This window comes from Dromaius novaehollandiae, chromosome 1 (genome assembly GCF_036370855.1).
Source record: "Dromaius novaehollandiae isolate bDroNov1 chromosome 1, bDroNov1.hap1, whole genome shotgun sequence".
NCBI lineage: Eukaryota > Metazoa > Chordata > Aves > Casuariiformes > Dromaiidae > Dromaius > Dromaius novaehollandiae.
Window position 1 is genome coordinate 163,211,480 of NC_088098.1, and position 23,125 is coordinate 163,234,604.

Below are 23,125 nucleotides of genomic sequence, written 5' to 3' on the forward strand. Positions count from 1 at the left end.
CGTTGATTGATGCATTTTCACAGCAGCAGTAAAACCGTCTATGGAATCAGCTAGTGGCCTACTAGCTGTTTTCTGTCTCTAAGTTTGTTATACTGTAATTTAGTCATTTTCCTGTTTCCTAAATCAGCCTAATTAAATATAAACTTTCAGACTTGTTCAACCATTATAAATTTACATAGGTTCAAGGAAGAAGCAGAAGTTTGGTGATACTATTTTACAGTGGGAAAATATTCATATATTATTTTTTCTGTCTTTTTAACTCCTAAATAGTGACATAATTTTTCTTCAAATTTAAATTTTGTTTTAACCAACCACAGAAAACATGAACTCAAATGGAGTTGTAATTTAAAAATATTGAATAAATAATAGGACCAGTAATTTAAACAGCTTTATGCTTTAGAAGGTGGCTGCTAAATAGCATACTAATGGGTGTATATACCTTTTCTTACAAAATTATGTACTGTTACTGTCTTTTGGCTGAAATAGCGGACCTTTTTGCATATCTGTGATCTTTCTAGTATTTTTATCTTACAACTCATTAATGTTTGAACTCAAACCCAACTTTAGTGGTTGTTCCAACTATGTGTGCTCTCCTTTGCTGTGATACTTTCAGGAATCTTAAGAATACTAGGGCTGTTAGTTGACTGGACTCGATGTGTATTTTGCTGAACAGTGTTGTCTTAAGTTTTCCTTATACTCCTCTACCTGCCTGTATTCATCTCATCTGTAGTTTATATCTGAATTTGAGCTTGCCAGGTCACAGTTTTTATGTTCAAAGTTTGTATGGTGTCTAGCACACTGGGATCCTTGTCCGTGACCATGAGCGACAGACATTAAATAACACAAATATATTAATCATTTTTATGGAAATCTGGCACTGTGAGAATTTTGGTCATCATTCTTTTGAAATGGAATTTGTTAAACTTGCCTATTTTTGACATTTTCTGGACAAAATATCGTAACCTGTTAAAGACATTAACTGCTGTGCTTACCAAACATAGAAATTACTAATGATAACTAAAATGTTTTTATCTGTTTTTTTTCTAGTGTCAATTTTGTGAAAAGGCTTTTATGAACTATTCGTTTTTACAAAGTCACATGCAAAGGCGTCATCCAGAAGAATCTCATGTTGGTATGTGCTTTAATATTATCAAGAAAATTAATATAATAGTGTAGAAATGTGTAAATATATTGAGGCTGTGCAGTCTATGATTTTGCATAGCTGCGAAAAATGATTTTGACATTTCTTTTTTAGGTGGCAGTTATCAATTCATGTGAATGTAAGCAACGTGAACTGACAAAATATATTGGGCAAAATACGTTTCAGTCCCTGGAAAGTAGTTAACAAAAATTTTTATGCCATATTTACAGTACCTTTTCAAATTAACTTCCTTGCTGAATAGTATTTTTCAGTAGCAAAGTTCAGAGCACAGTTTTTCTTTAGATATGTGAATCTAATGTGCTATAAACGTGTGGGTAAAATGAACAAAATGCGCTAAGGAAAATGTATGTTTTTATATGCAAATTATCAGCACAGAAATAATCTAGCTCTCCTGAACTCAGTTTGAATAGGATCAAGCTCTCCTAAACTAAACTGACTGTATAACATAGTAAGCAAAAGAAACTGTCAAGAATAATCCAACTTTGTTTATCTATGATAGTCCTGGTTGCTATACCACTACTATATATACTTTTGTCTCTGTTCCTTGAAAAATGTTTAGGTTGAAAAACATTGCTCTGAATGTTTCCTTCATTCATCCTAATTTTTTCCCTTCCTATTAAGCTGCATGCTTATGATTTATTTCTAAGAACTAATGAGTAGTGACCAAGGATAGTGATTAGAAAATAGTTAGGAAGAAAGAGCATTTGAGGGGAGAAAGAGTAAGAAGAATCTGGTGAGATTTGAACTGTAGTTGTCGGTCAAATAAAAGAGCAGGAACAGTGGAGGGGAGTCTTGAGTAAGCATCTGAGGAAGCATTAAAATATTGGTAGAAGAAAGAAGCTCTTGTTCACTTGTGCAAAAAAGATAATGGAAGGAGCTGCAGAACTATTTTAATTATCAGATTAAAAATTAGTCTGAAATTGCTGTATGAGCGAAATGCTCTATGCCATTGTGTCTGAAATAACTTATTCCAAAATAATATTTGGCATTGTACTCAGATTCTCAAATGATGAGCAGCCTGGTAAATCCTTCGTAAACTGATAACTTGTTTCAAGATTAAAGATGGTTATAATTTTTGCATATCTTTAAACTGTTTTTTACCATGATGCTCCAAATGAAACTTAGGGAACAGAAGTTCTGCTTGACTCATTACAAATAAATGAAAAGTTGCATTCCAAATGGACTCATTACAAAAATTGGTTAGAATAAGTTAAATTAGTTGTTAGTAGAATCATATAGTTGAGATTCATTTTATCCTTCATCCATCCTTTTTTGAGCCTGTGTTGCTTATATTTCTGTAATACACATTGAAATTAGATGATACTTTCCCCAATATTCACCCAATACTTTTCCTTCTAAGTATTTCATAAACGATTTCACAAGTCACTAATGCTGTTATTTTTTGGTCTTTGAGAATAAAGTTATAAGTCCAGAGGACATACCTATTTAAAGGCATCTGTGGAAAATCATGTGGGAGGGGAAATAGTGTATGAGTCACACTTGATGAAGATGATGTTGAAACACTATAGAAAAGCATTTGCAGTAAGTATCACATTTCCAAAAATTACAACAAACGTTTTTTAAAATCTATGTTTCTTTCAAACAGAACAAAAGAAGAATGCAAAGACAGACAAATTGCAGGAAGAGATCGATAAACTGAAGGAGCAGTTACAGCTCACCAAGTCCCAGTTAGAGGCTGAACATACTAATATGGTTAGGTTTTCTAAGGTAATATGTATGAAGTAATGTGAACCTCTCAAAAGAATTAGTACTTTGGACTGTGTTTGCTTATTTTGTAACTAGAACAGAATGAAAATTTATATACAGCTTGCCTGCTTGGCAGCAATGTTGCTTGGACATTAGAGCATAGTCATCCCAATAGTTTTAAACATCCCTTTTCTCTTTACTTTGATTTTAGGCATGTTTTAAATGACTACTAAAGACAACACTTCTGTTAGCATTTGCCAGTTCATAAGATAAGCATAGGCTGTTGTTTAAGCAGATAGATTTGGCCTTTACTAAGAGAGGCATATAGCAGTTCAAAGAAGGGAGACTGAGAAGAAACAGACAAATTGTATAGAACTTACATGTTAGACTTTACATACTTAGAATTTGGCTGACGAGAGAACTAGAGCAGAAAGTAGTCTTAGCCATTACTGAGTGAATAAAAAAAATTAAAACAGAGTAGCTTAAAGCAGTAATAATGGGTTTGTGAACACATGCAAGGGTTTTATTTAGGATGGTGTTAAAACTTGTGGTAGTGCTTACTGGCTAGTAAAGAGAAAAAAAGAATCCGTGAGTTACCTGTTTAAGTTCTTTTACAGTTTGATAATTCCAGATTATCTCACAGTTTTCATTTCTATTTAAGTAAATACAATCAGATATTTTGCTATCACAGCAGAGATGGAAAAAAATTAAAAAGTGGGGAGGGGATTTATGATTCACTTTGAGGAACAAATTTTTGGCATAAGAGACAGCATAGTTCTAATGACTGAGTTAAAGACCAGTCTTGATACTGCAATTTGCTCCTTCTTAGTCTTGTATCGTGCTCAAAAGCAGTGTTAAATTGTTGTAAACATAACCCATTAGAACCTGCTTTTGATGGATCACCCAATATTCAGAGCTTCTAAATGGCTTTCCTTGTATAGTTTGAGGACTTTCATACATAACGCTAAACATTAGGTTTGGAAACAAACACTACATTTTGAATTTAACAGGAATAAACCAAACATTGCTTTGACTAATTATTTTCCTCTTTATTTCCAGAGAAAAACCTAATCTTCAGTAAAACACGCAGTGTTTCCTTTCCTGAACACAGTCTCAGTCCCTCTCTTTCCTTTCTTCAGTCTTCCTGTTTCTCTTCTCTCAGGACCATTCAACTTTCTGTTTTTTTCCATTTCCAAAAATACTGAATGTTGAAAATGAAGAGCTGGGGTAGAGTTTCACTTAGGAGTGTGGACAGCTATATTTCTGTTCACACAACAGCAGATATTTTTTTCATGTTGGTTCAACAATATATCTTATGATACAGTGTAATTAACTTTTATCCTGCAACATCATCATATAATATGTTCAGATTAGCCCAGTATTTCTTTCACACTTGGTCTATTTATTTTATAAATTGTATTATATATTTTTGCATTGTTTTTGAATTTTTCCCTATCTCTTCCAACTGTAATTCTGTAGATCACAGCCATAACATTTTTCTAACTTCTGTTGGAAATCTCACGCTAAGAACACCACTTTAACATTCAAGAGGCACTGCAAAGACACCAAGAGGAGAAGAGCTCTTAACTCTGAAACAAACAAGCAACCAAACAGGCAACCTTATTTCTTAGAGAAGAACTGAGAGAATAAGCACCTATGGCTGTAAAAACAGCACAGCCACCTGTCTCCAAGAGACAGCCCTCTGGGTAGAAAGCATTAATTGACAGCCAGAGCCAATTGATTGTCTCCTGCTGTCATTCACAGTGTCTGAGCTTTCCCCGATGATGCCTTTACACTGATGAGCTTCCTGTCCTTCTCCTCTTTCTAGCAATGTAGTGAAACAAGTATAGCAGAGGCTTAGATATCCGTGCAGTTTAGATGGTTTTATCTATGCTTGCTTATGCTATCCAGCTACCCATCGCAGCTGTAAGTCTTGTGATGCTCTGAGTGTTGTGCTTCTTGGTTCCTTGTGCTGGCTTCATGAAGCCTGTAATTTACAAATCTATGAAACTATACCTTTAAAGCTTATAACTTGGTCTATAACTGTATCTTGAACTCACACTTTAGACAGACATTATAAAATATTCTGATTAAAGCAACTTTGATGGAAACCCTGTATTCCATGAGGAGTTTTCTCTACTGGGAGAAAATACAGACTGATCCCTAACTTCTGGTATGTGTCAGTTGCCAACTTTTTCTCTGCACTAAAGTGGTTCAGTGAAGGCAGTTAGAAATGAGACAGTGCCTCAGCTTTTTTTAGAAGTAATTCAGTGAAGAACTGCATGAGGGAGCCAGAGCCCTTTCTTTTTCTCATTAAAAGCTCAGATGGCAGGGTAATTCTTTATTTCCGGAAGCTGAAGCTTTCATCTAAGGTTACCAAAGAAAGACTCTGTGTCAGAATAATGGGCCTGGACTTATGTGGGCAACTGCTAGATACCCTGCTTACTCTTTCTGTACTTCACTTTTCAGAGGTACATCTGAACATTTCTTCTGCACCTAAAGCATTGTTCTTCTCATGAATCCATAGAATCCAGGGCATTCATAACAGTGCAGCATGGATTTTTTGGTGCCTTAGGGGCCTATTCTGAAGCCAGCTGTCTTAGCTGAGAATTCTAACTACAAGGGGACTGCCTTCAGTATTCTGAAACTACTGCCTTCAGTATTACACAACAAGAGGCTTTTGAAGCTTCTATGTTTTTCTGGGATGTGGGGGAAGACAGGAGTTTGAAGTGTGTAACTAGTTGAGGCTTGTCTGCTATAACTGACATCCACTGTCAATTTAGGTATCCTTCTGTTCAGCAGAGAATGGAGAAGGACTTTCTCCTATTTTTTCATGAGTTCTGCTATGGGAGAGGATTCAGACAGAAACTATAGTGCTTCCAGCTGTTGGTCCCTTCTCCTTTGAATTGAAAGGATACTGAAGATCCTGTGCATAAGTGTCCAGATATTTGAATGATTGCTTTTATAGGTAGCAGGAAAACAAATTCAGAGTGAATGCCTTGAAGGAAAGGAGCAGGGGTTGCCAAAAATGTGTATATATTTTGGGCAGTGAAAATGCAGGATTTTGTCTGAGAAAGGGTTAAAGGCAGTGAAGGAGCAGGCAGCTGTGCTTGAGAGGACTCCCTTTTCTTATACCACCAAGTATTGTAACACTGGAGCATGCCTGGCCTTGCTCCCCTTTTGCCTCTTCCTGTTTTCCCCATTCTCTTAATAAGTGGGAGATAAACATGGACTCAAAACTTCAACTAAAATAATCCTCATAATGTAAAAATAAACAGCCTTTAAAGGAAAAAATAATTTTTATAACAATGAAGATGAGAAAATAAGATAGCAGGGAAGAGGAAGAACAAGGTTGGTGTGCACTGCTGGAAAAGTGAAATGGATTTAGAGAAATCTCTATTTTATTTTACCCTTTAAAGCTTGATCATTACATATTTTTGACCAGGAAGGGAACTATGCTGTCACTCTGAACAATTTATCAATAAACTAACAGTATCTGCAGTTTGGCAAGTCCAAATAGTCTCATACCACTTTCAAATTTTGCTTTCAATTTGCTTTCGAGGTTTTTGGTCTGTGGCAACAAAACATTTCAAACTGAAGGGCAGGCTTCTTCAGAAATGTCCCATATATATATAGACTTCTGTTAAGTATCTGTGAGCATGCTATTTTGGGGACTCTTGAGTAGGCCATGAATCACAAACAGGAAATGTCTGAGGTAGGCTGATAGCAGAGGTAGTCATTCTGGTTATAGCTTTATTATTTTTGTCCATTCGGAATTGAATTCCATATCCAGAAGTTACTAATTTTTCCTCAAATATAACTCAAGTATGAAAAAAGAAGCTTTTATTCAGTATCACTGGCATTATTGAATTTTTTATCCACTCAGTTCCTTTTATTCCATTCCTTTAGCCCTGTGTTCTGTATAATGCAGAATTCTGTAGTGAAGGTACAAAATTATATTCCATAAATTGGCTTTGGAGACTGAGTTCTTAAGAAGGAATAGACAGGTTCTGAGGCCTGGGAGACAACAAGATTCAACCTGTGTTTCATAGTTGATTTCCTGAGGGGGTCCTCAGATTAATTCAGAGATCTGTTCAAGAACCTGTGGTGTTCAACGTATTCATGCACAACTTGGAAAACCAGACTAAGCAGTGATGCAGCAAAGTTTGCTGATGATACCAAGTCATCCATACTCCTAAGAAGAAAGGCCAAGTGTTAAGAACTACAGAAGGACTTTACAAAAATGAGTGACTGAGTAACGGATGGTAAATGAAATTTAACAGCTAAAATAGGATAAGTGCATATGGAAGAAAAACTATCTGACCTTCATCTACAAAATGATGGGTTCTGAGCTGAGCGTCATTATCAAGAGTAGGATCTTAAGATTATGATAGATGGTTTCATGGAAATGGCAGTCTAATGCTTAGTAGCAATCAGAAAAGCAAAGCAAATATTACAAATAATTAAGAAAAATCACTGTGTAAATCCGTGGTTTAGCTACAGCTTAAATACTGTGTGTAAGTCTGGTCCCTTCATCTCTGAAAGGATATAATAAAATGAAAATATTTCAGAAAAGGACTACAAGGATGATCAAAGTCTGGAACAGCCTCTGTATTTAGAATGACTGAGTGGGCTAAGAGTTGTCAGTCTGAGAAAGAGACAACAGCTTGGTGGTGGTGGGGAATATTGATGTCTACGAAGTTGTGAGTTACGCAGATAGAGTGAAAAAGTATCAATTGTTCAAAATTTTTTCAAAATTGTTCAATACAAAAGTAGTTGGTACTTCATGCAACTTGTAGTAGACCCGTGGAGCTCATTGGCAAAAGATATTGTGGTTGCTAAAAGTTGTCACAGCTTCAAGGGAAGACTGAAAAGGCGCATGAGGAGAAATCTGTTGACAGTTACTAAGTTTACAAAACCACATCTGACTTAAGAAGTCCTCTGAGCTGCAAACAGTTGGCAGCTGGGAGACTGTTAAGAAGAACATTCATATTTGTTACTGTAACTGTCCTTTCCCAGCTATCTACTGACAGCCTCTTTGGTAAGCAGGACACTGAAGTAGGTGGACCTTTGATAAAACCAATTAAGGTCATTCTTGTGTTCTTATGTAATGAAAGATAGCTTCTGAAACTTCTTGAGGCTTACTTGTTTTGCTAGCAAAATGTATAGTTTGTAATTCCACAATTTTTCAGAAACTAATGTTTATTTTGTTTTTGATGTCACAGTGTTGCCCATTGAAAGTGACCGTTTGCCACACATAGTTTGACAATTTGGATGCTTGAATTAGTATCATATGTGAGGAAAAAAATTACAAATAATGTTTTTTAAATAATTTCAGGAATGTGAACAGCAAAAATCAAAAGAAGAAGAAATTCTACAATCATTTCATAAATGGAAAGAGGAGGAAAAAGAGAAATTGGCTGATGAAATAGAAAAAGTGAAAGAGATGTTTATGAAAGAGCTTAAAGAGTTATCTTCAAGAAATTCAACATTAGAAGATGTAAGTGATTTAAATTTTCCAACATTTTAAAGCATAAATATCTTAGAGTAGAAAGTAATGAACTTGACATATTTGAAACATGATGTAGTCATCTGAAGGGCCTTCTTATGAGATTTTTAAAATATGGTTGAATGATTGCTGTAATTTTATCCTTGTATTCTGGTAATATTTTATCCACATAATTGCATTATTTTGGTTGAAGGAGTTATGCCATCAGAAAGTTTGTCAGTATTTTCTTACTCCTCAACCACTGAGTTCTTGTTTATGTATTAGTAAGTATTGTTATTATTGCTGTCTGTTAGGCATCTCTTATATCAACACTCTCATGAGTGACATGGAAGAGGTTAATACTCCTGACAGTAGAACTGCATATGCTTTCCGTTCAGTCAACAGAAGTGCTTTTCAGGGTTTTGTCTTGAAAGTGATTTGCTACAGAATAGCTAGATCAGAAAACAAGCACTTGTGGCTTTACCGAAGCAGCTTATATTTTGTAGCTGCTGGTTCCTGTTTATATTTACATGATATATTCATATGAAATGTACATATTAATGATCACATGAAATTTGATAAACGCTGACCTCATAAGAAATATGTGAGAAAAGTCTGATACAAGTCTTTGTACAGTTACCTTTAAAGTAAATTTCATATTAAATGACAGTTTTATAAAACAAAATTCTTATACATATTCTGGCCTTAAATTGTTTCTCCATTCCTTTTAGCAACTGTTAGCATTACAAAAGTCCAACATGCAACTAAAATCCAACTTAGGGACATTAAAAGACAGCCAAGAATTTACAGAAGAGAAACCTCAGAATCCTCAGGATTATCACAATGTGGTTAAACTTCTTGAAAAACAGGTAACATGGAACTTAATGTATTGCAGCTGACAGATTACTGGTGTTTTTTTTAAATTTTTCCGTCTGTGGATAGGATTTTAAATTCATCAGTAAAATTCTCACCCATCTGTCTAAAATAGCCAGGTTTATTTACTGCAATCTTTGTAATGGACATGAGGGAGTTATTTCCCTTATGCTTTATAATTAAATTTATTGTTATTTATTTATTAATATTCCCTTATTCTTTTTTTAATTAAAAATATCTAGCTGTACCAAATACGCTCTGGTTGCAGTTCAGTGCCCAAAGGCTCTAATAAGCCAATTATGTTTGCTGATCTGTGAGGCCACTTTAGAGAAATAGTGGTAAAATTGGAATTTTCCAATTTTGGTGATGGAAAAAATGTTACGAAACTTTCACGCAAGATTTCCCAGCCTGTGGCTTTTGAACCATATGAAGCTATTGAGCTTGTCAAGTGCAACTTCTGTATTGGGACTATATCATCTGCCCAGCTACAGATGCTGGTGCTAGTGCAAAGCTGTTGGCCAACCCAAAGTCCGGTCTGTCAGAAAGATTGAGTTAGGAAGAGCCACTGAGGCCATGATCGTTGCATGGCACAGAGACTCACCTGCCTGTTCAGGCTGTTCCCCTCATAAAATTGAGTTGTGAGTCCTTTGGCACCCAGGAACCTTTTCCCTCTTCTCCTTGACTCTTTGAGATGTGCATTATATATCTCATGGATATACTGCTATCATCAGGAAGTTTGGTCACTTCTGCTCAAAGATGTGAAAAACTTAGTGAATTTTACTTTATACTTTTAATCAAAAAAAAATCAGCTCGCTTTAAAATTCAGATATGAAGGTTGTTTTTTGTCATCACAATATGCAAAATACATTGTTAATGACTGTTTAAATAACATTATTTCGTTAAAAGAAAGACCCTATTCTTATCACTGCTTATTGTTAGTGAACAGAGATGTATCAAAATACTTTTGCATTTCTCAATTTCAGTCACTACATATACAAATCAAGGCCTTTTATGAACAAATACATAGTTTACAGACTGTTTGGTAACAACACTATACCTGCATATATGAAACATGGTGATGACTGTTCTAGATCTTAAATACAGGGTTATTCAAGTTTCATGTCATCAATAACCTTTTCAGTACATATGTTTTATTTACAAAAATAAAACTGCAATATGTTGAAGTAAATGTTAATGTGTAATTAGCAAGAACTTAACACTGGTTTCCTTTATACAGGAAGGTAAATGGACATATAGAATGCAAGCCCTTTGTCAGGAACACGAGACAGAAAAGAGTCTGGTAAGTTGCATAGCAAACCACTTATACCAGAAGGAGATATTTTCTTATTTTCTTACTCTTGCAGTAGTTCTTGATGTGTTATATTACATCTGTTAGATTAGAAAGCTTAGATGCCAAGAATTTGATGTGTGTCCTCTTAGATATACTTATTATCTTTGTATTTCTGTTATGCTAGGATCTTGAAGTTTCAGTGACCAGAGATGAAATGGAATTTATAATTTAAGAATCTAACGAACACCTGAAACTATGCCTCTGCTTTGGAGAACAGCTGTACTGTTCTGAAAGTGCTGTTTATACAGTGTTTTCTGTTACATGGATATGCTGCATACTTAGAATACAACTTGCTAACATGCAGCTTTTATCTACCCTATACGTTTAGCTACTGTGGGCCTATGGCATATGTCTCAATCTTTTTTCTCTTTACTTTCACTTCTGTTTCTTCTTTTGCTGTAGCTGTCTAACTCAGAATCTGTTGAGCTTTTCCAGGAAAGGGCACCATAGCATTTTATTTTGCATCTGTTTATATATTCTACTATGCAAAGTTTTATTCCTCAAGTTTTTTTATATGTCTGCATTTCTTTTTAATGTCTTTCCTGCTTTGTTTCTGTTGCCTCCTTTTCTTTCATTTTCTTTCATCTGCATGACCGTATAAGAACTGAGCAGGTCATAGTGGTCTGGCCAGTACTTCTCCTCCTCCGGCAAGAGAGCAGTGGGGAAGAACCATGGAACATTCCCCCAAAAGATGTAGTTAACGATACACCCACATACAATGCAAGAATAGAATAAGGGAGGAGTAATGTAAATATTGCATTTGAGGCAGTGCACCTAAAATATTGTTTCTCTTCTATACTTAGAGCTAATAATTAGGTTAATCATGCAAATTCACATCTTGTTTCCTTGAGATACCACTGTTTGACACTGTTCATAACCAAAACATTTTTATACAGTCATACGCTTTTTCCTATAATCTTATTTTTAGCCAATCTCAGCAATGTGCTTTTACGTCCTTTTCTTTGTACTAAGATTTAGGTAGTTGTCCTTGTGTGAATAAAAAATGATTCAGGCAGCTGTTTTGTAATATATGCAAGGCCCAGTGGAATCACATGTGACATTGGATTCCTTTTGAAAAAAAGCCTTAAATATTTAAACATGACTCTTGCTTGTTTAAACCCAGTAGTATTGAAGTAGTTGTATATAAGATTAATATCGAGTTACTTTTCTGCTGTTTGTGTTCTAGCTACTGTCACAGATTGAGAAGCTTAAATCATCAGTGAGAGAGGACCTGAATAAAAGTAACACCTTTTACAAGAGGAGAATAGAAGAGTTGAGACAGAGGCTCCAGGAACAGAATGATCTGATCATTACTCAGAAGAAACAGGTCTGTTTTGTGAAGCATTCTACGTTTCAGGGAGCATAGGACACAGAGAAACAAACATTTTTCCTAACATTTGGTCGCTGATGTATCTCCAGTTGCATGGGTAATATTCCCAATTGGTAAGAATGTTACCAGAGTATTTTGGTCACATTTCAGAAATGATGTTGATAAACAGGAAAAGATCTGAAAAAGAGACACAGGAATTAAAGAATGATTTACAGCGAAAGATTTAACCATCAAAATGTTTTTAACAAGTTTAACACAAAGTTAGAAGGCTACTAGGTCACAGTCTCCAATGACCAAAGATGAAAAATTTCTCATAGTATACAGGATTTAATCTGTCACAAAATGATCATAATGAGATCTAGTATTTGAAGCCTGAAACTATGTGATTTCATACTAGAAATAAAGTGTATTTTTTATAACTGTGAGACTAGTTAATGAAATGATTTCTTTGAAGGTGTTTTGATTTTTCTTAAAAATAGACTTCTATTCAAAAGTAACAATGAATTTTTTGAAGTGGTCACTGGGTGAAGATATATTTCCTTTAGTTTGGAGTTTAGACTGTGACATCATTATGCCATCCTAACAATCTATTCCTGTGTTCTTTACAAAACACACACAAAATTTTACATATTTTTATGAGATTAGTGATAGGCCTGTACATAAGTATTTACAGATTTGGAAAGACAACAGTTTTTATGTCTCCATCTTAGCAAATTTGATAGCTCTTCAGTGAGGGAGCAATAGAGGAGGACTTCGTCCTAAACAAATTACTTGAAGTGACCCTTTTAAAAAAAGCAGTATTTCCACAGATGTAAAATAGGTTCAGAGGAATCCAAGTTTGCTATTTGTGAAATGTAATTATGAAGATATGTATTCTCAGTATTCTAAAACTGGAAGGGCTTGAGAAATAGCTAACACTTGTAGAATCCAAACTGGATAGACCATGCGTTGAGGCACTGCTGGCTGTGTCTAAAGTGCTGAACAAAAGAGGCCAGGGTCCAGTATCTTGTGCCAGCACTAAATGGTACTGACTGTGTGCCTGTGCTGTTTGGGATTAGCTTCTGGATTCACCAGTTTCCTGTTTTCTTTAGACTGAATTACAATCAGCTTGCTTCTTCTAGGCTCTCAGTTTTGTTCAGTGTGTATTTTGAGTAGCAAATAGGCAGAACTGTAGAGCAGACAGGAGAACTGTTCATACAGCTAAAATCAACTGTGCGTTTAAATGTTTTCCTGGAGTGGAGCTAACTTGCAAAACTGAACATGAACTGCTGAAGCAGAAGGTATTGGAGCTGTAAGTGTGAAAGTGGCCTGTAAGACTACTCTCATTTCACTTTAAAGCTTGTATTATAAATGGTGTACACAGCATGAAGTCACCTAAGACAGCAAACAGAATAAGTCTTAAACATTCATTAAGCATGAATGAAATGTGCATTAGGTAGCTGAATAAAGGAAGAGAATAATAGTTTTCTCACAAACTCATTAGGAATAGTTTCTGCCATGGAGTAGTACTGAAACTAGGTATTTCATATTAAATATGCATTTCTAGATATTGATAGTTTGCATTTCTAACTATTCATGTTCCTGTCTTTCTTTCTTTTAGATAAAAGAATTGTCCACAAGGTCAGTTGCAAGTATGAAACCATACGATGGTAAGTGCAAACTGTAAGAAAAAGCAGATTTTGTTTCTGATCTGAAGAATTTGAAGCATTATAATTTATTAAAAAACATAGACATCAACTTTATTAATTAAATATTGAAATTAAATCAATACTTGCAATTTATTTGTGTTTCTCAGAAAAACTACCAATAATAGTGTGTTTCCGTGCCTTTGTATTGATTCTCAAAGTTCATATTTTGCAGCTGTAAGGTCTTGTGATTTACAAAGTTGATCTCTTGAGTAGTGAAGAGATATGAAATATGGTAGCTGTATTTTGTATTATGTAAACAACTTCTGGTTTTGCTTTGTAAAGTATAAATTGATTTTTTTTCATATTTGGCTGTCCTTAGGCTGTAGAATTCATAAAAAGTCAAATATTGAAAGGATAGACAAAATTGATTAATATGTCAGTTAAGATACAGATTTTTAAGAAATTTAAATATTCTAATGATGATTTATCTGTGCCATGACTTTCACCATTTCACTGATATTTCAGCAAGTCCATTCATTTCCAACATTTCACTGAGTCCATTACAAACAGCTAAACCTAGTAATACTTGTGTTTCAGCATGCAGTCCTAGATAATAGGTACCCTGTGATGTTGCAGTTGCAGTGACTTGAAATAGCTTTACTGCAACGGATGATGATAGCAGGATTAAGACTAATTCCAATTTGTAAACCATCTTGCTCTGTTAGCAGAGCATTGGCTCGAACTATATCTAACAGCATGGCATAGGTTAGTTTGATAGCACAATAACAGAAAGGCTGTATGGTCACGCTGGGCACAGAGAAGTGTAAGCCCGTGGCATACAGGTGGGTTTGCTCTTAGGGTCCAAACAGATGTGAGCAATGCGGAACTGATGTGATAATTCAGTCCAAGGTTATACTCTATACATTATATAGGTAGGATTTGTACTGATCAATAGGAAATGTGGATACAGCAGATCCTTTGAGAGGATACTAGCCTTGATCAGGCTAGACACAAGCTAAACTTCACTAGGTGGCTTTGGATCAAGGCTTCTTTTGTGGGACACAAAGACAGAGTACCTGCATAGCCAAAGAGATGATCTGACTAATGCAGGTTTACATTCCAGTTCAGTGACAATTTGGTTACTAATTTCTCTTCCTGCTTCTAGAAATATTAAAAATATCATACCTATCTAGAGATGGTACAGTAGTACTGTGAAACACCATTTTTTACTTCGCAAACTATTGGGTTTTTTTCCTATTGAAGCCAAAAATTATGTACTTCATGAATATGATTAAATGTTATATTTATGAATCTCTATATGTCTGTGACTGTTTTTTATAACATTTACTATAATACATTTACATTATTTTTTGCTTTTTCCTATTTTAGCAAATGCTACTGTACAGCCTCTTGTAGAATGTGGATCAAGTCTATCAGTGATGCATGGTAAGTTTTTGTGATAGGTCCAGATTCAGTACTTGCGGATCTAACACCTTGTCTTCTGAAATATGTTACTTGCTGAATCATAGCTGTAAGAATAGTTACACTTAAAGAACATAACTTGAATGGCTCTGCTATATGTCTGCATTGAGAATTCCTATGAAGAAATTGTAAAGGGGCACTGTTGAAATGTGTGACAGTGGATATGAAAAAAATAGAAAATAATTTCAGAGTATTTCCTAGGAGATGGATAGTATTGGAGCATTTTATATTCAATGAAACTAACTGGAAAGGGGAAGTGAAATGATTTCTTTTAGAAAATATGTTTATTTTGTGGTATATGCATATACTGGAATTTGCGTAGAGAAAAGTGTGAAGGTGTTTGTTTATAGTGAGTCTTGAAATACTGTATTTTTCATGTGATTTCAAATGTCAAGGAGGAAAAATACAGCAGAAATAATCAAAATAGACAGTCTTCCCATCTAGACAATTCTTCTAAAGTAGAGCTGTACTTACCTATAGATCACTATTTAGTTATTTTAATCTTCGGCATTGTGGTAATGGGTAGTAGTGAGGGGAAAGGAGGAACCTATCTTGACATTGTTCTGTGTTTTGTGAAAGTAGCTTTCATTTTTTGTCAGCATGCAAAGTGCTAGAGAGTATTGTTTTAAGACCAATATTATGTGTTCAATTAATTCTTTACTTTCATTTTAATCAGGAAAATAATATAAAAATGAACTTTGAGCAAATAAAATGCTTAAATGTTAAAAATAATAGTTTATTAATTATTTGAATTATTTAACTAATCATTAAATAATGTTTTTTTTATTATTATTATTGTTATTTATCTTAGTTTTAAAACCTGCCAAGGAGAGAGGAGTGTAATTTGTCTAAGACAAATGTACAGAATTTTTCTTTTTCAACAAGTTCAGAAATTTTTAAAATGGCTTGTGAGGGCAAGAAGGGATAGCATACACCAGAAGCTTTAGATAACTTGATCAGGAATGAAAAACTGATGGAAATGAAGTGTTGTTTTCAAAATATTTGCTATGACAAGTATTAAACTAAGGAAAAGAGATTTTTATTTATTTTATGGTAAAATTATTTGAATAATACAGGGATTTCTTAGTAGCCTATGTGAGATAGCTCTTCACTGACAGAAGCATTTTAAGTGAAACTGTATATAGATGGAATGTTTTTGTGTAGTAAAAAGTAATAATGTATTAATAATGTTATTGATAATAGTATTTAAAATAGCCCTCTTATTTTTCATTCAAGCAGTTTTCCTTGCACCAAGGCAGCAGTGGTGGTTCTTGTGAAGGGACCTCACAGCAAGTAGCTTAGCTATTGCCCTGAATTTAAAGATCTAGTTTTATGAAGAATTTTGCTTCTAAGGGGCTTACATGCTAAATTTGTCAAGAACTGGTTTTTTTAGTCCGTCTCCTTTCATTTGGACTTAGGGGGAAAACAATTCTGTGAACATTAGTATTTTTTGTACTGTGACGATTTCAGTCAGCTCATTCAGATTTTTGTTTCTCACTGCTCTAGATGCAAGGTTTGTGACAACTTAAGAAACTTCTGAGATAGAAGAGGCTGTTCCCAACGTTGATATACAAAAGATTCACTATCAGTTTATTCTGAAACATTAGGGAAGGTGTCTCCTTCGGATTCCTTTGCTGATGATTATTTTATTTATCTCTGCAGGTCTCTCTGTCCCCTTTCTTCCCTTCCTCATGGATTTTTTTAAAACTTATCCTACCTAATTTCTGGATATAAAGGTTAGCAGAAATTCTAGTGTCTTTCCCAAAATTTTAGGGTTCTTCAAGGGATTGAGTTACATGCTAAATTAAGATATCATGGCTGCCTCTGATGCCATTAGGAAAATGAAAGTGCCTGCTGGTAACTTCCAAACAAATTTATTTACCACAGAGCATCTCTGACATCAGAATATCTATAGTTTTCCTAACAAAATGTTCCTGATTTCTTTGGATAACTAGTAATGTGTGTGGAATGCCATCCTGGCATGACTGTTCTCTGAGTTTCTGAGCTAGCTGTGCTACGTTGTGTAGATATAACTTAAGTCTTATTTTCAAAGATGACTTCAGTCTCATGAAAAGGCTACAGATGAATTATGATTTTTTAAATCGTCTTAGGCTCTTGTATCATTCTTAAAATATTGATTCTTGCTCAATATTTAATCTTTCTTAGGTTGATGGCATTAGGTGGAATTGAAGACAGTAGTTAAAAGGCAAAGATATTAATGAAATTGTTCATTGAAACATAAATCGCAGTCTTCAAACTTGCTGTGAACTAAGACCGAGCTATCCTTAGGGCCTTAACTGAAGCATCTAAGGAAAATCCAGTCATAGCAGTCTTCCAGGACAGTTAATGGAGGAAAGGAGCACCTTCAGATTCTGGTTCAGCTGAACTAAGATCTGAATTACTCTTTAAAGTTGCCTGTGTCTTTTCATTGACTGTAGAAGGAATCTGAGAAGATTAGGCTCCTAACTTAGATGCCTCAGGTGTCTAAAATTTGTCATATTTAAGGATATTGGTTTAAAATTAGTGTTATTATAAGCATATATTTAGGCCACTTATGTGCAGGATATGGCTTTCCATTGATTAGTTAGAAGGAAAGTGTATGAAGCCCATTGATTCAAAAATGACAGTCAAAATGATGGGTATCACAGATTAAGTCTTTCAGCTCTTTGGATGTGAAATCTGAGTATAAATCGGAAGGTTAAAGGAGTAGATCGTGTTTATAACCATGTCTTACGTTTCTTACATCTTCAGGAAGAGCAGTGAATTACAGCAAACAAATCTTTAATTTTATCCTTAGCTTCCATATTGCAAGTGCAAAATGCTTACTGTATGCATTACTCCACTATGGATAATTGTAACACTTCTGTTCAGGCTAAAGGCATTTTATATTTAATGGTAAATAGACAGGATTTCTGCTTCATGTATTTGTCAAAAGACTGCTTTTCCAACAGTACCATCAGTGTATTAGTTTTTTTAAACTACTGGATAAGAACGGGCAAGTAATACACGATATGCTTGAAATATACATAGCCTGAATTCTTTATTAAATACATTTTCCTATTCCACCTGCAAGGAAATTGACTTCAGCTGTTATTTAAAACACATATTTAATGATTTAGCAAAGTATGCCAGGGGCATCATTTTTTAAGTAGTATAATTATCCATTGAAGAAATTAAGGCAACCTCTACTTTTGATGTGTCTTATTTATCTGACCACAGGTATTAGCTGGCAAAGAAGAAATTCCAGAGGATATGGGAAAAGAGCTACGTCATTGTGAAGGTCATCTTCAGGTTGCTGGGCTTAGCTAGGGCTAGTATTAATATGGCTGGATTCAGGCCAGCAATAGCCAGTGAGATATGAATATGATGGTATCTACCAGCCTGTGTTAAGACTGGTGTTGGCAGCTACCATTTAGCTAGGTTTAAGTCTGAAGCTGACAGGAATACTCCTTGTGAGGATAAAGCTAGGATTAGTTTTAGGACTGAGGCTGGCTGAAGACGCACAGTGAGCAATATGGATGAGTCTAGAATTTGCCACTGGGCTAGGTATAGGGTTTAGCAATGGTAGCAACGTGAGCCATTTGGCTGGAGTGAGGTGTGGTACTGTTGTGGAGGACCAAATAGAATTAGGTTAGGAGTTAAGATGGTTCAGACTAGCAGAAGCTGGTTTATGGCTAGGTCTGCAAAGGGCTGATTTTACCAGGAGACATCTGGCTATTGCTGAATTGTATTGTTTTTGTATTGTTATTGATACTGTATTGGTTTTACAGGGATCACTGGGTTTGAGTTAGAATTAGGTTTAGGCAGATAGCAATTGGCAAAGGAGAGTTATAACTGAGTTACGAAGGATCAATTAAGCAAGGCAGCAGGGCCTGCCTGAATAAGTTTGAGGCTGGTATTTATCACGATTTTATAGCCAAGAAAAGGGTGGAGATTAGAGTCAGGGTTCAAACCAAATTATGTTAGTGAACAAAGTATAACTGAAGTTTCACCTGAACTGCAAGACAGATGTAATCTCTGGTTCTGCTAGTTCCCTGATAGTCCAAAGTAGGTGGTCTGTGCAGGCCATCCTGCCTCCTGCCTTGCCTTAGCCTCCTGGGGTCCATTTCCAATCAGGCAAGGAAGCAGTTTGGGTACTCATTAGCTGTGTTCATCTGGAGCAGGGAACCGAGAAGTGTCTTAGAGCAAGTGATTCAGATGTAGGTGTGAGTCCAGAAGGGAAGGTAGTTATTTGTCTAGGTTTGACATTCAGGCTAGGACTAAAGCAAGGAATAAGATTCTGGACCGCAAGGTCTGATGTTGAAGATGTTGATGTAGAGCAGAGTCTGCTAGGGTCAGCCAAACTAGATTTAGAGCAGGTAATTGACAGAAAGACAAACATTGATAGTTGGATTTAAATGATTCCCAAAAATGAGATTGTTAGTATTAGAATGTTACCTGTAGATGCTGCTGATTTCAAGGATGGGTAAGTGCACTAAGCCAAGAGCTAGGAGGTCTGATCAGGTAGCTAGAAGAAGCATATCTTTGGCAAACATAAAGAGAGGGGCTCCTTGGGAGCTTATCTCCCCACCCATATATATAACAGCAGAGTGGTGAACCAAGCTGCTTTTTCTTACATTGGATTCCAAACTGACAATTAATAAATTTCTCTTAATATATGTGCACAGTAAGAAGAAAGAAAAGGCCTACTTACTTTGGAGTAATTGGTGTTTCTAGATGTTCCACTCCCCCATGTCTCAGGATTTGATCTTGTCTGTCACCAGGCAGTGAGCAATGATATTATACACAGCAGTAATACATTTTTGGCTTTTGCTACCCTAACTCTTCTTTTACTGATTTTAAATTCCTCTGTTTCTAGTATACTGAGGAAGAGAAACACTTACCTTTCCGACATCAGCAGACTATTTTCAGGTCTGAATTCTGGGGACTGGGCTTTTCATATTACTGTTAAGTTACCTGACAAGGACTTGTGCTGAGATGAGTCAGCTGCTTTAAGCAGATTGCGTTTGAGTAAAGTACAGGTAGAATGTGTATAGATTAAATCCAATTAGACAGTAACTGGCTAACTCTGTAGCAGTTCCAGCCAACAAACCCTGAGGCTATGATCATGCAACTAAATTAAATCTCCCCACGAACATCCCTCATCTATGCTAGGACCTCTGTTCTTCAAAACAGGCTGCAGTTTTTTGGGAATGTTCTCAAACTGTGCCTGTATATTGTACGAGAGAACGTTAGTTGTCACAGGGCAACAGCGTGTCCAGAACAGCTTTAGAGTTCAGCAGTGTGGAGGATCATATTCCAATGCCCAGGAGTGCTCTGGCCACAGATTAATTTACAACTTTAGAGACTGAAAGACTAGAAGCCTGTATGTCAGTCAGTCTCTCAAGAGTTTTGTTTTTAAGAGTTCCCATAAAATATACTGATTTTTACATCTTGTTAGCATCTTTTGATACAAGAAGCTTTTTTTCTTAGATCTTGTAACCTGCCTGAAAAAGTAGGTCAGAGGCTGGATATAACTGCAAGTATGGAAGGCACGGAGAGAGCAGTTACTATACTGAAGCGTTTACAACAGACTTTTTAGTCCCTTCACATTGGGAATATTAGAGGTGTGACAATAAATGTTACTTAGCTCCAAGTGCTCATTTCGCTCTAACCCACGACAATGCATCCATGTTTGTACCATATCATGCAAAAAGTAGTGAAGGGCAGGCATATTTACTGTAATGTCAGTTCCCCTCCTTCCACCAGTAGAGTGTAACAATCATTTGTAGTGCCAGAGGGTTTTTGAGAAGGCTGGGGCAAATGTGCAAGTCTAACTAATACAAGAGAACTTTAAGTACTGGCCAATTAATTGTTTTTTCCTATACTGCAAGTAGTTGAATGCTGAAAGTACAGTTTGCACATTCTTCTGTTTTTGTCATAAACTCCAGAAGAAACTCAGGTTCTAGTTTCCATTGAAATAAATTCACTTATGCAATGTGAATATTAACATTTAAAACCTTCATTTCTATTAATCTACATATAAGCATTTTCCTGCATCTCCTCTTACATCTGTTTTTTAAAGTCTATAAAATTGTAAAGAAATTGTACTCTGGCTTCATTTGTATAAAAACAATTGTGCCTGATGGCCTATAGAATAATAATTCCGGTGTGCTTAGAAAGTTGTTTTCAGCAGAGAACATTTCAAGGTCTTTTTAAAGCACATGACAATGCCGCAGCTCACTATAGTGGAGAAGATTTTCTAAATTGATCTTACTGGAAAGAAAGACTTTAACTCTTGTATTCCTATATATTGATAACGTTTCTCTCTGTCTTGCACATACGGACTTTCTACTTAATAATTCTCTAGATTAATGGTTTAACTCATATTTTTTGCTATAAATTTCTGAGGAATTCTATATCTATCCATTTCATTTGGCTTTTGCAAACTTCTAATATCAAATTGCACATAAACAATATTTTTAAAACACATTTTAAAGTTAAAAGGTATCCTATAAGAAATGAATGACAGTATTCATTTACTTAATCTGAGGTGGCCTTGTCATCTTAGATGACTAAAAATATCCCACCTGGCCTCTGCGTGCTATTCCAGAAGGGCACAGGTTTTCTTTAGGTTCTGTATCTTATCAGCCAGCCTTGTGCAGATGACTTAGAGAGACACCTGTGTTGAGGTGCCTGAATCACTCCCAAAGTGATATTAGGGTCTCCCCTACAAAAATTTTCCACCAAGATAGTACTTATGACTGTGAAGAGTCATGTGCATTGGGTTCCTGAGTGTTAAGCAGTTTGTCAGCAACCAGGAAAATTGACATCAGTGTGTTATTTTGCTCAACTTTCCCACTCTGGACCTTGACCTTCTTCTATCCTGTTTGTCTGGTGTTCCTGTTCTTCCTCGTTATTAGAGCAGGCACCCTTGGTACATATGCTGGAGCCCATAGAGGAGCTTTCAGAAGAGGAAAAAGGTAATCGTTGATTCAGATCAAAATTTAGTGGCATGTTTTTCTTGGAAATAAAAGTGTAAATATTATTTGATGCCTGCCTTATTTTTCACTGTGTTTGAGTATGCTTATCTGATTTGGGTGGGAACAGTCCTTGTGTGTGTTAATTTCCGGTTTGTTATTGGTGCTTGTAAATATTATGATTTCCTTATCCACGTTCAATGTTTTTATGGAAATCTGGGGAAAAAAAGTTTAAGCAGGCATATTATGACTGTCTAAAGGCACTTCAGATAAGCAGAACAAAAATAATTAATGGAGAATATCCCTAACTAGGAAATTCTGTGGTGTAATCTGGTGGTGGTGGTGCTTTTGCCATGTATGCTCACTTTTTCAAACTCAGCATAAGAGGATAAAGAGTTCAGGTAGGGGAAGGAAGTTTGTGGTAAAGTGGAGCTTGAAGCTGTCCAATTGTCTACCTTAATAGATGCATCAAAGGTACTTTTGCAAGTAATGTAAGTTATGACTACTTCTAAGCAGCCATAACTGCAGCCAGAGTTGTGCAATTCTGAATGAAATTCTGTAACCCAGTGTTTGCAGCTGTTCCTCTGCTTCATCTGAGGAAAACTTAGACAAGGCCATATTTACAGTGACAGAACAAAAAGTATTGGTTCATCCTGAATGGTATTCTTTTCTTCGAGGCAACTAAAAGCTAATATTTTAGATAAAACACCAAATATCTGAACAAAATAATGAGCTATGCAGAGATATATGTAGAAATAAAAATCCTTCTCAAACCTTATAGCCAGTGAGTTTAAATATTGAAGGAATGATGCTGCTGCTGTTTTGAAAACAAAAGTGTCATTTGAATACATCTGTGCTTACAGGAGAGGTTTTCCCAGGGAAAATCCAGTGACTGTACAATCTGAAATAAGGACTGCTCACATTTTTGTCATTCTTTCTGCTATTTCTCTTGCTTGCTATCTTCTCTCTTGATGGATTGTCTTTGATTCTTATGCTTTGCCTAAGGGCATGCCCTGCAGCACAATAGAAAGAAAGAATGCAGTCTGAAAAGATAGACCAAGATGTTTTTGTTTTCAGTGACAGCCGTTTGTAAGGGAGAGAGTGAAAATTCTTGATTTGGGAGAATATTTCATAAGCTTATGTAG

General features: G+C 35.6%; 1 protein-coding gene across 3 annotated transcripts in view; it reads left to right on the forward strand.

Annotated features, from left to right (window-relative positions):
• Positions 1–23,125, forward strand: part of DZIP1 (DAZ interacting zinc finger protein 1) — a 44,077-nt gene that overhangs the window by 9,931 nt on the left and 11,021 nt on the right. The window contains exons 4-12 of one of the 3 annotated variants that reach the window (XM_026119422.2): positions 1,048–1,132; positions 2,769–2,890; positions 8,208–8,369; positions 9,089–9,226; positions 10,468–10,530; positions 11,768–11,908; positions 13,512–13,560; positions 14,929–14,985; positions 21,924–21,983. In XM_026119422.2, coding sequence (XP_025975207.2) covers positions 1,048–1,132; positions 2,769–2,890; positions 8,208–8,369; positions 9,089–9,226; positions 10,468–10,530; positions 11,768–11,908; positions 13,512–13,560; positions 14,929–14,985; positions 21,924–21,983 — 877 coding nt within the window. The remainder of the gene's footprint in view (positions 1–1,047; positions 1,133–2,768; positions 2,891–8,207; positions 8,370–9,088; positions 9,227–10,467; positions 10,531–11,767; positions 11,909–13,511; positions 13,561–14,928; positions 14,986–21,923; positions 21,984–23,125) is intronic. The other 2 variants (XM_064504640.1, XM_026119423.2) reach the window with 2 other exon arrangements.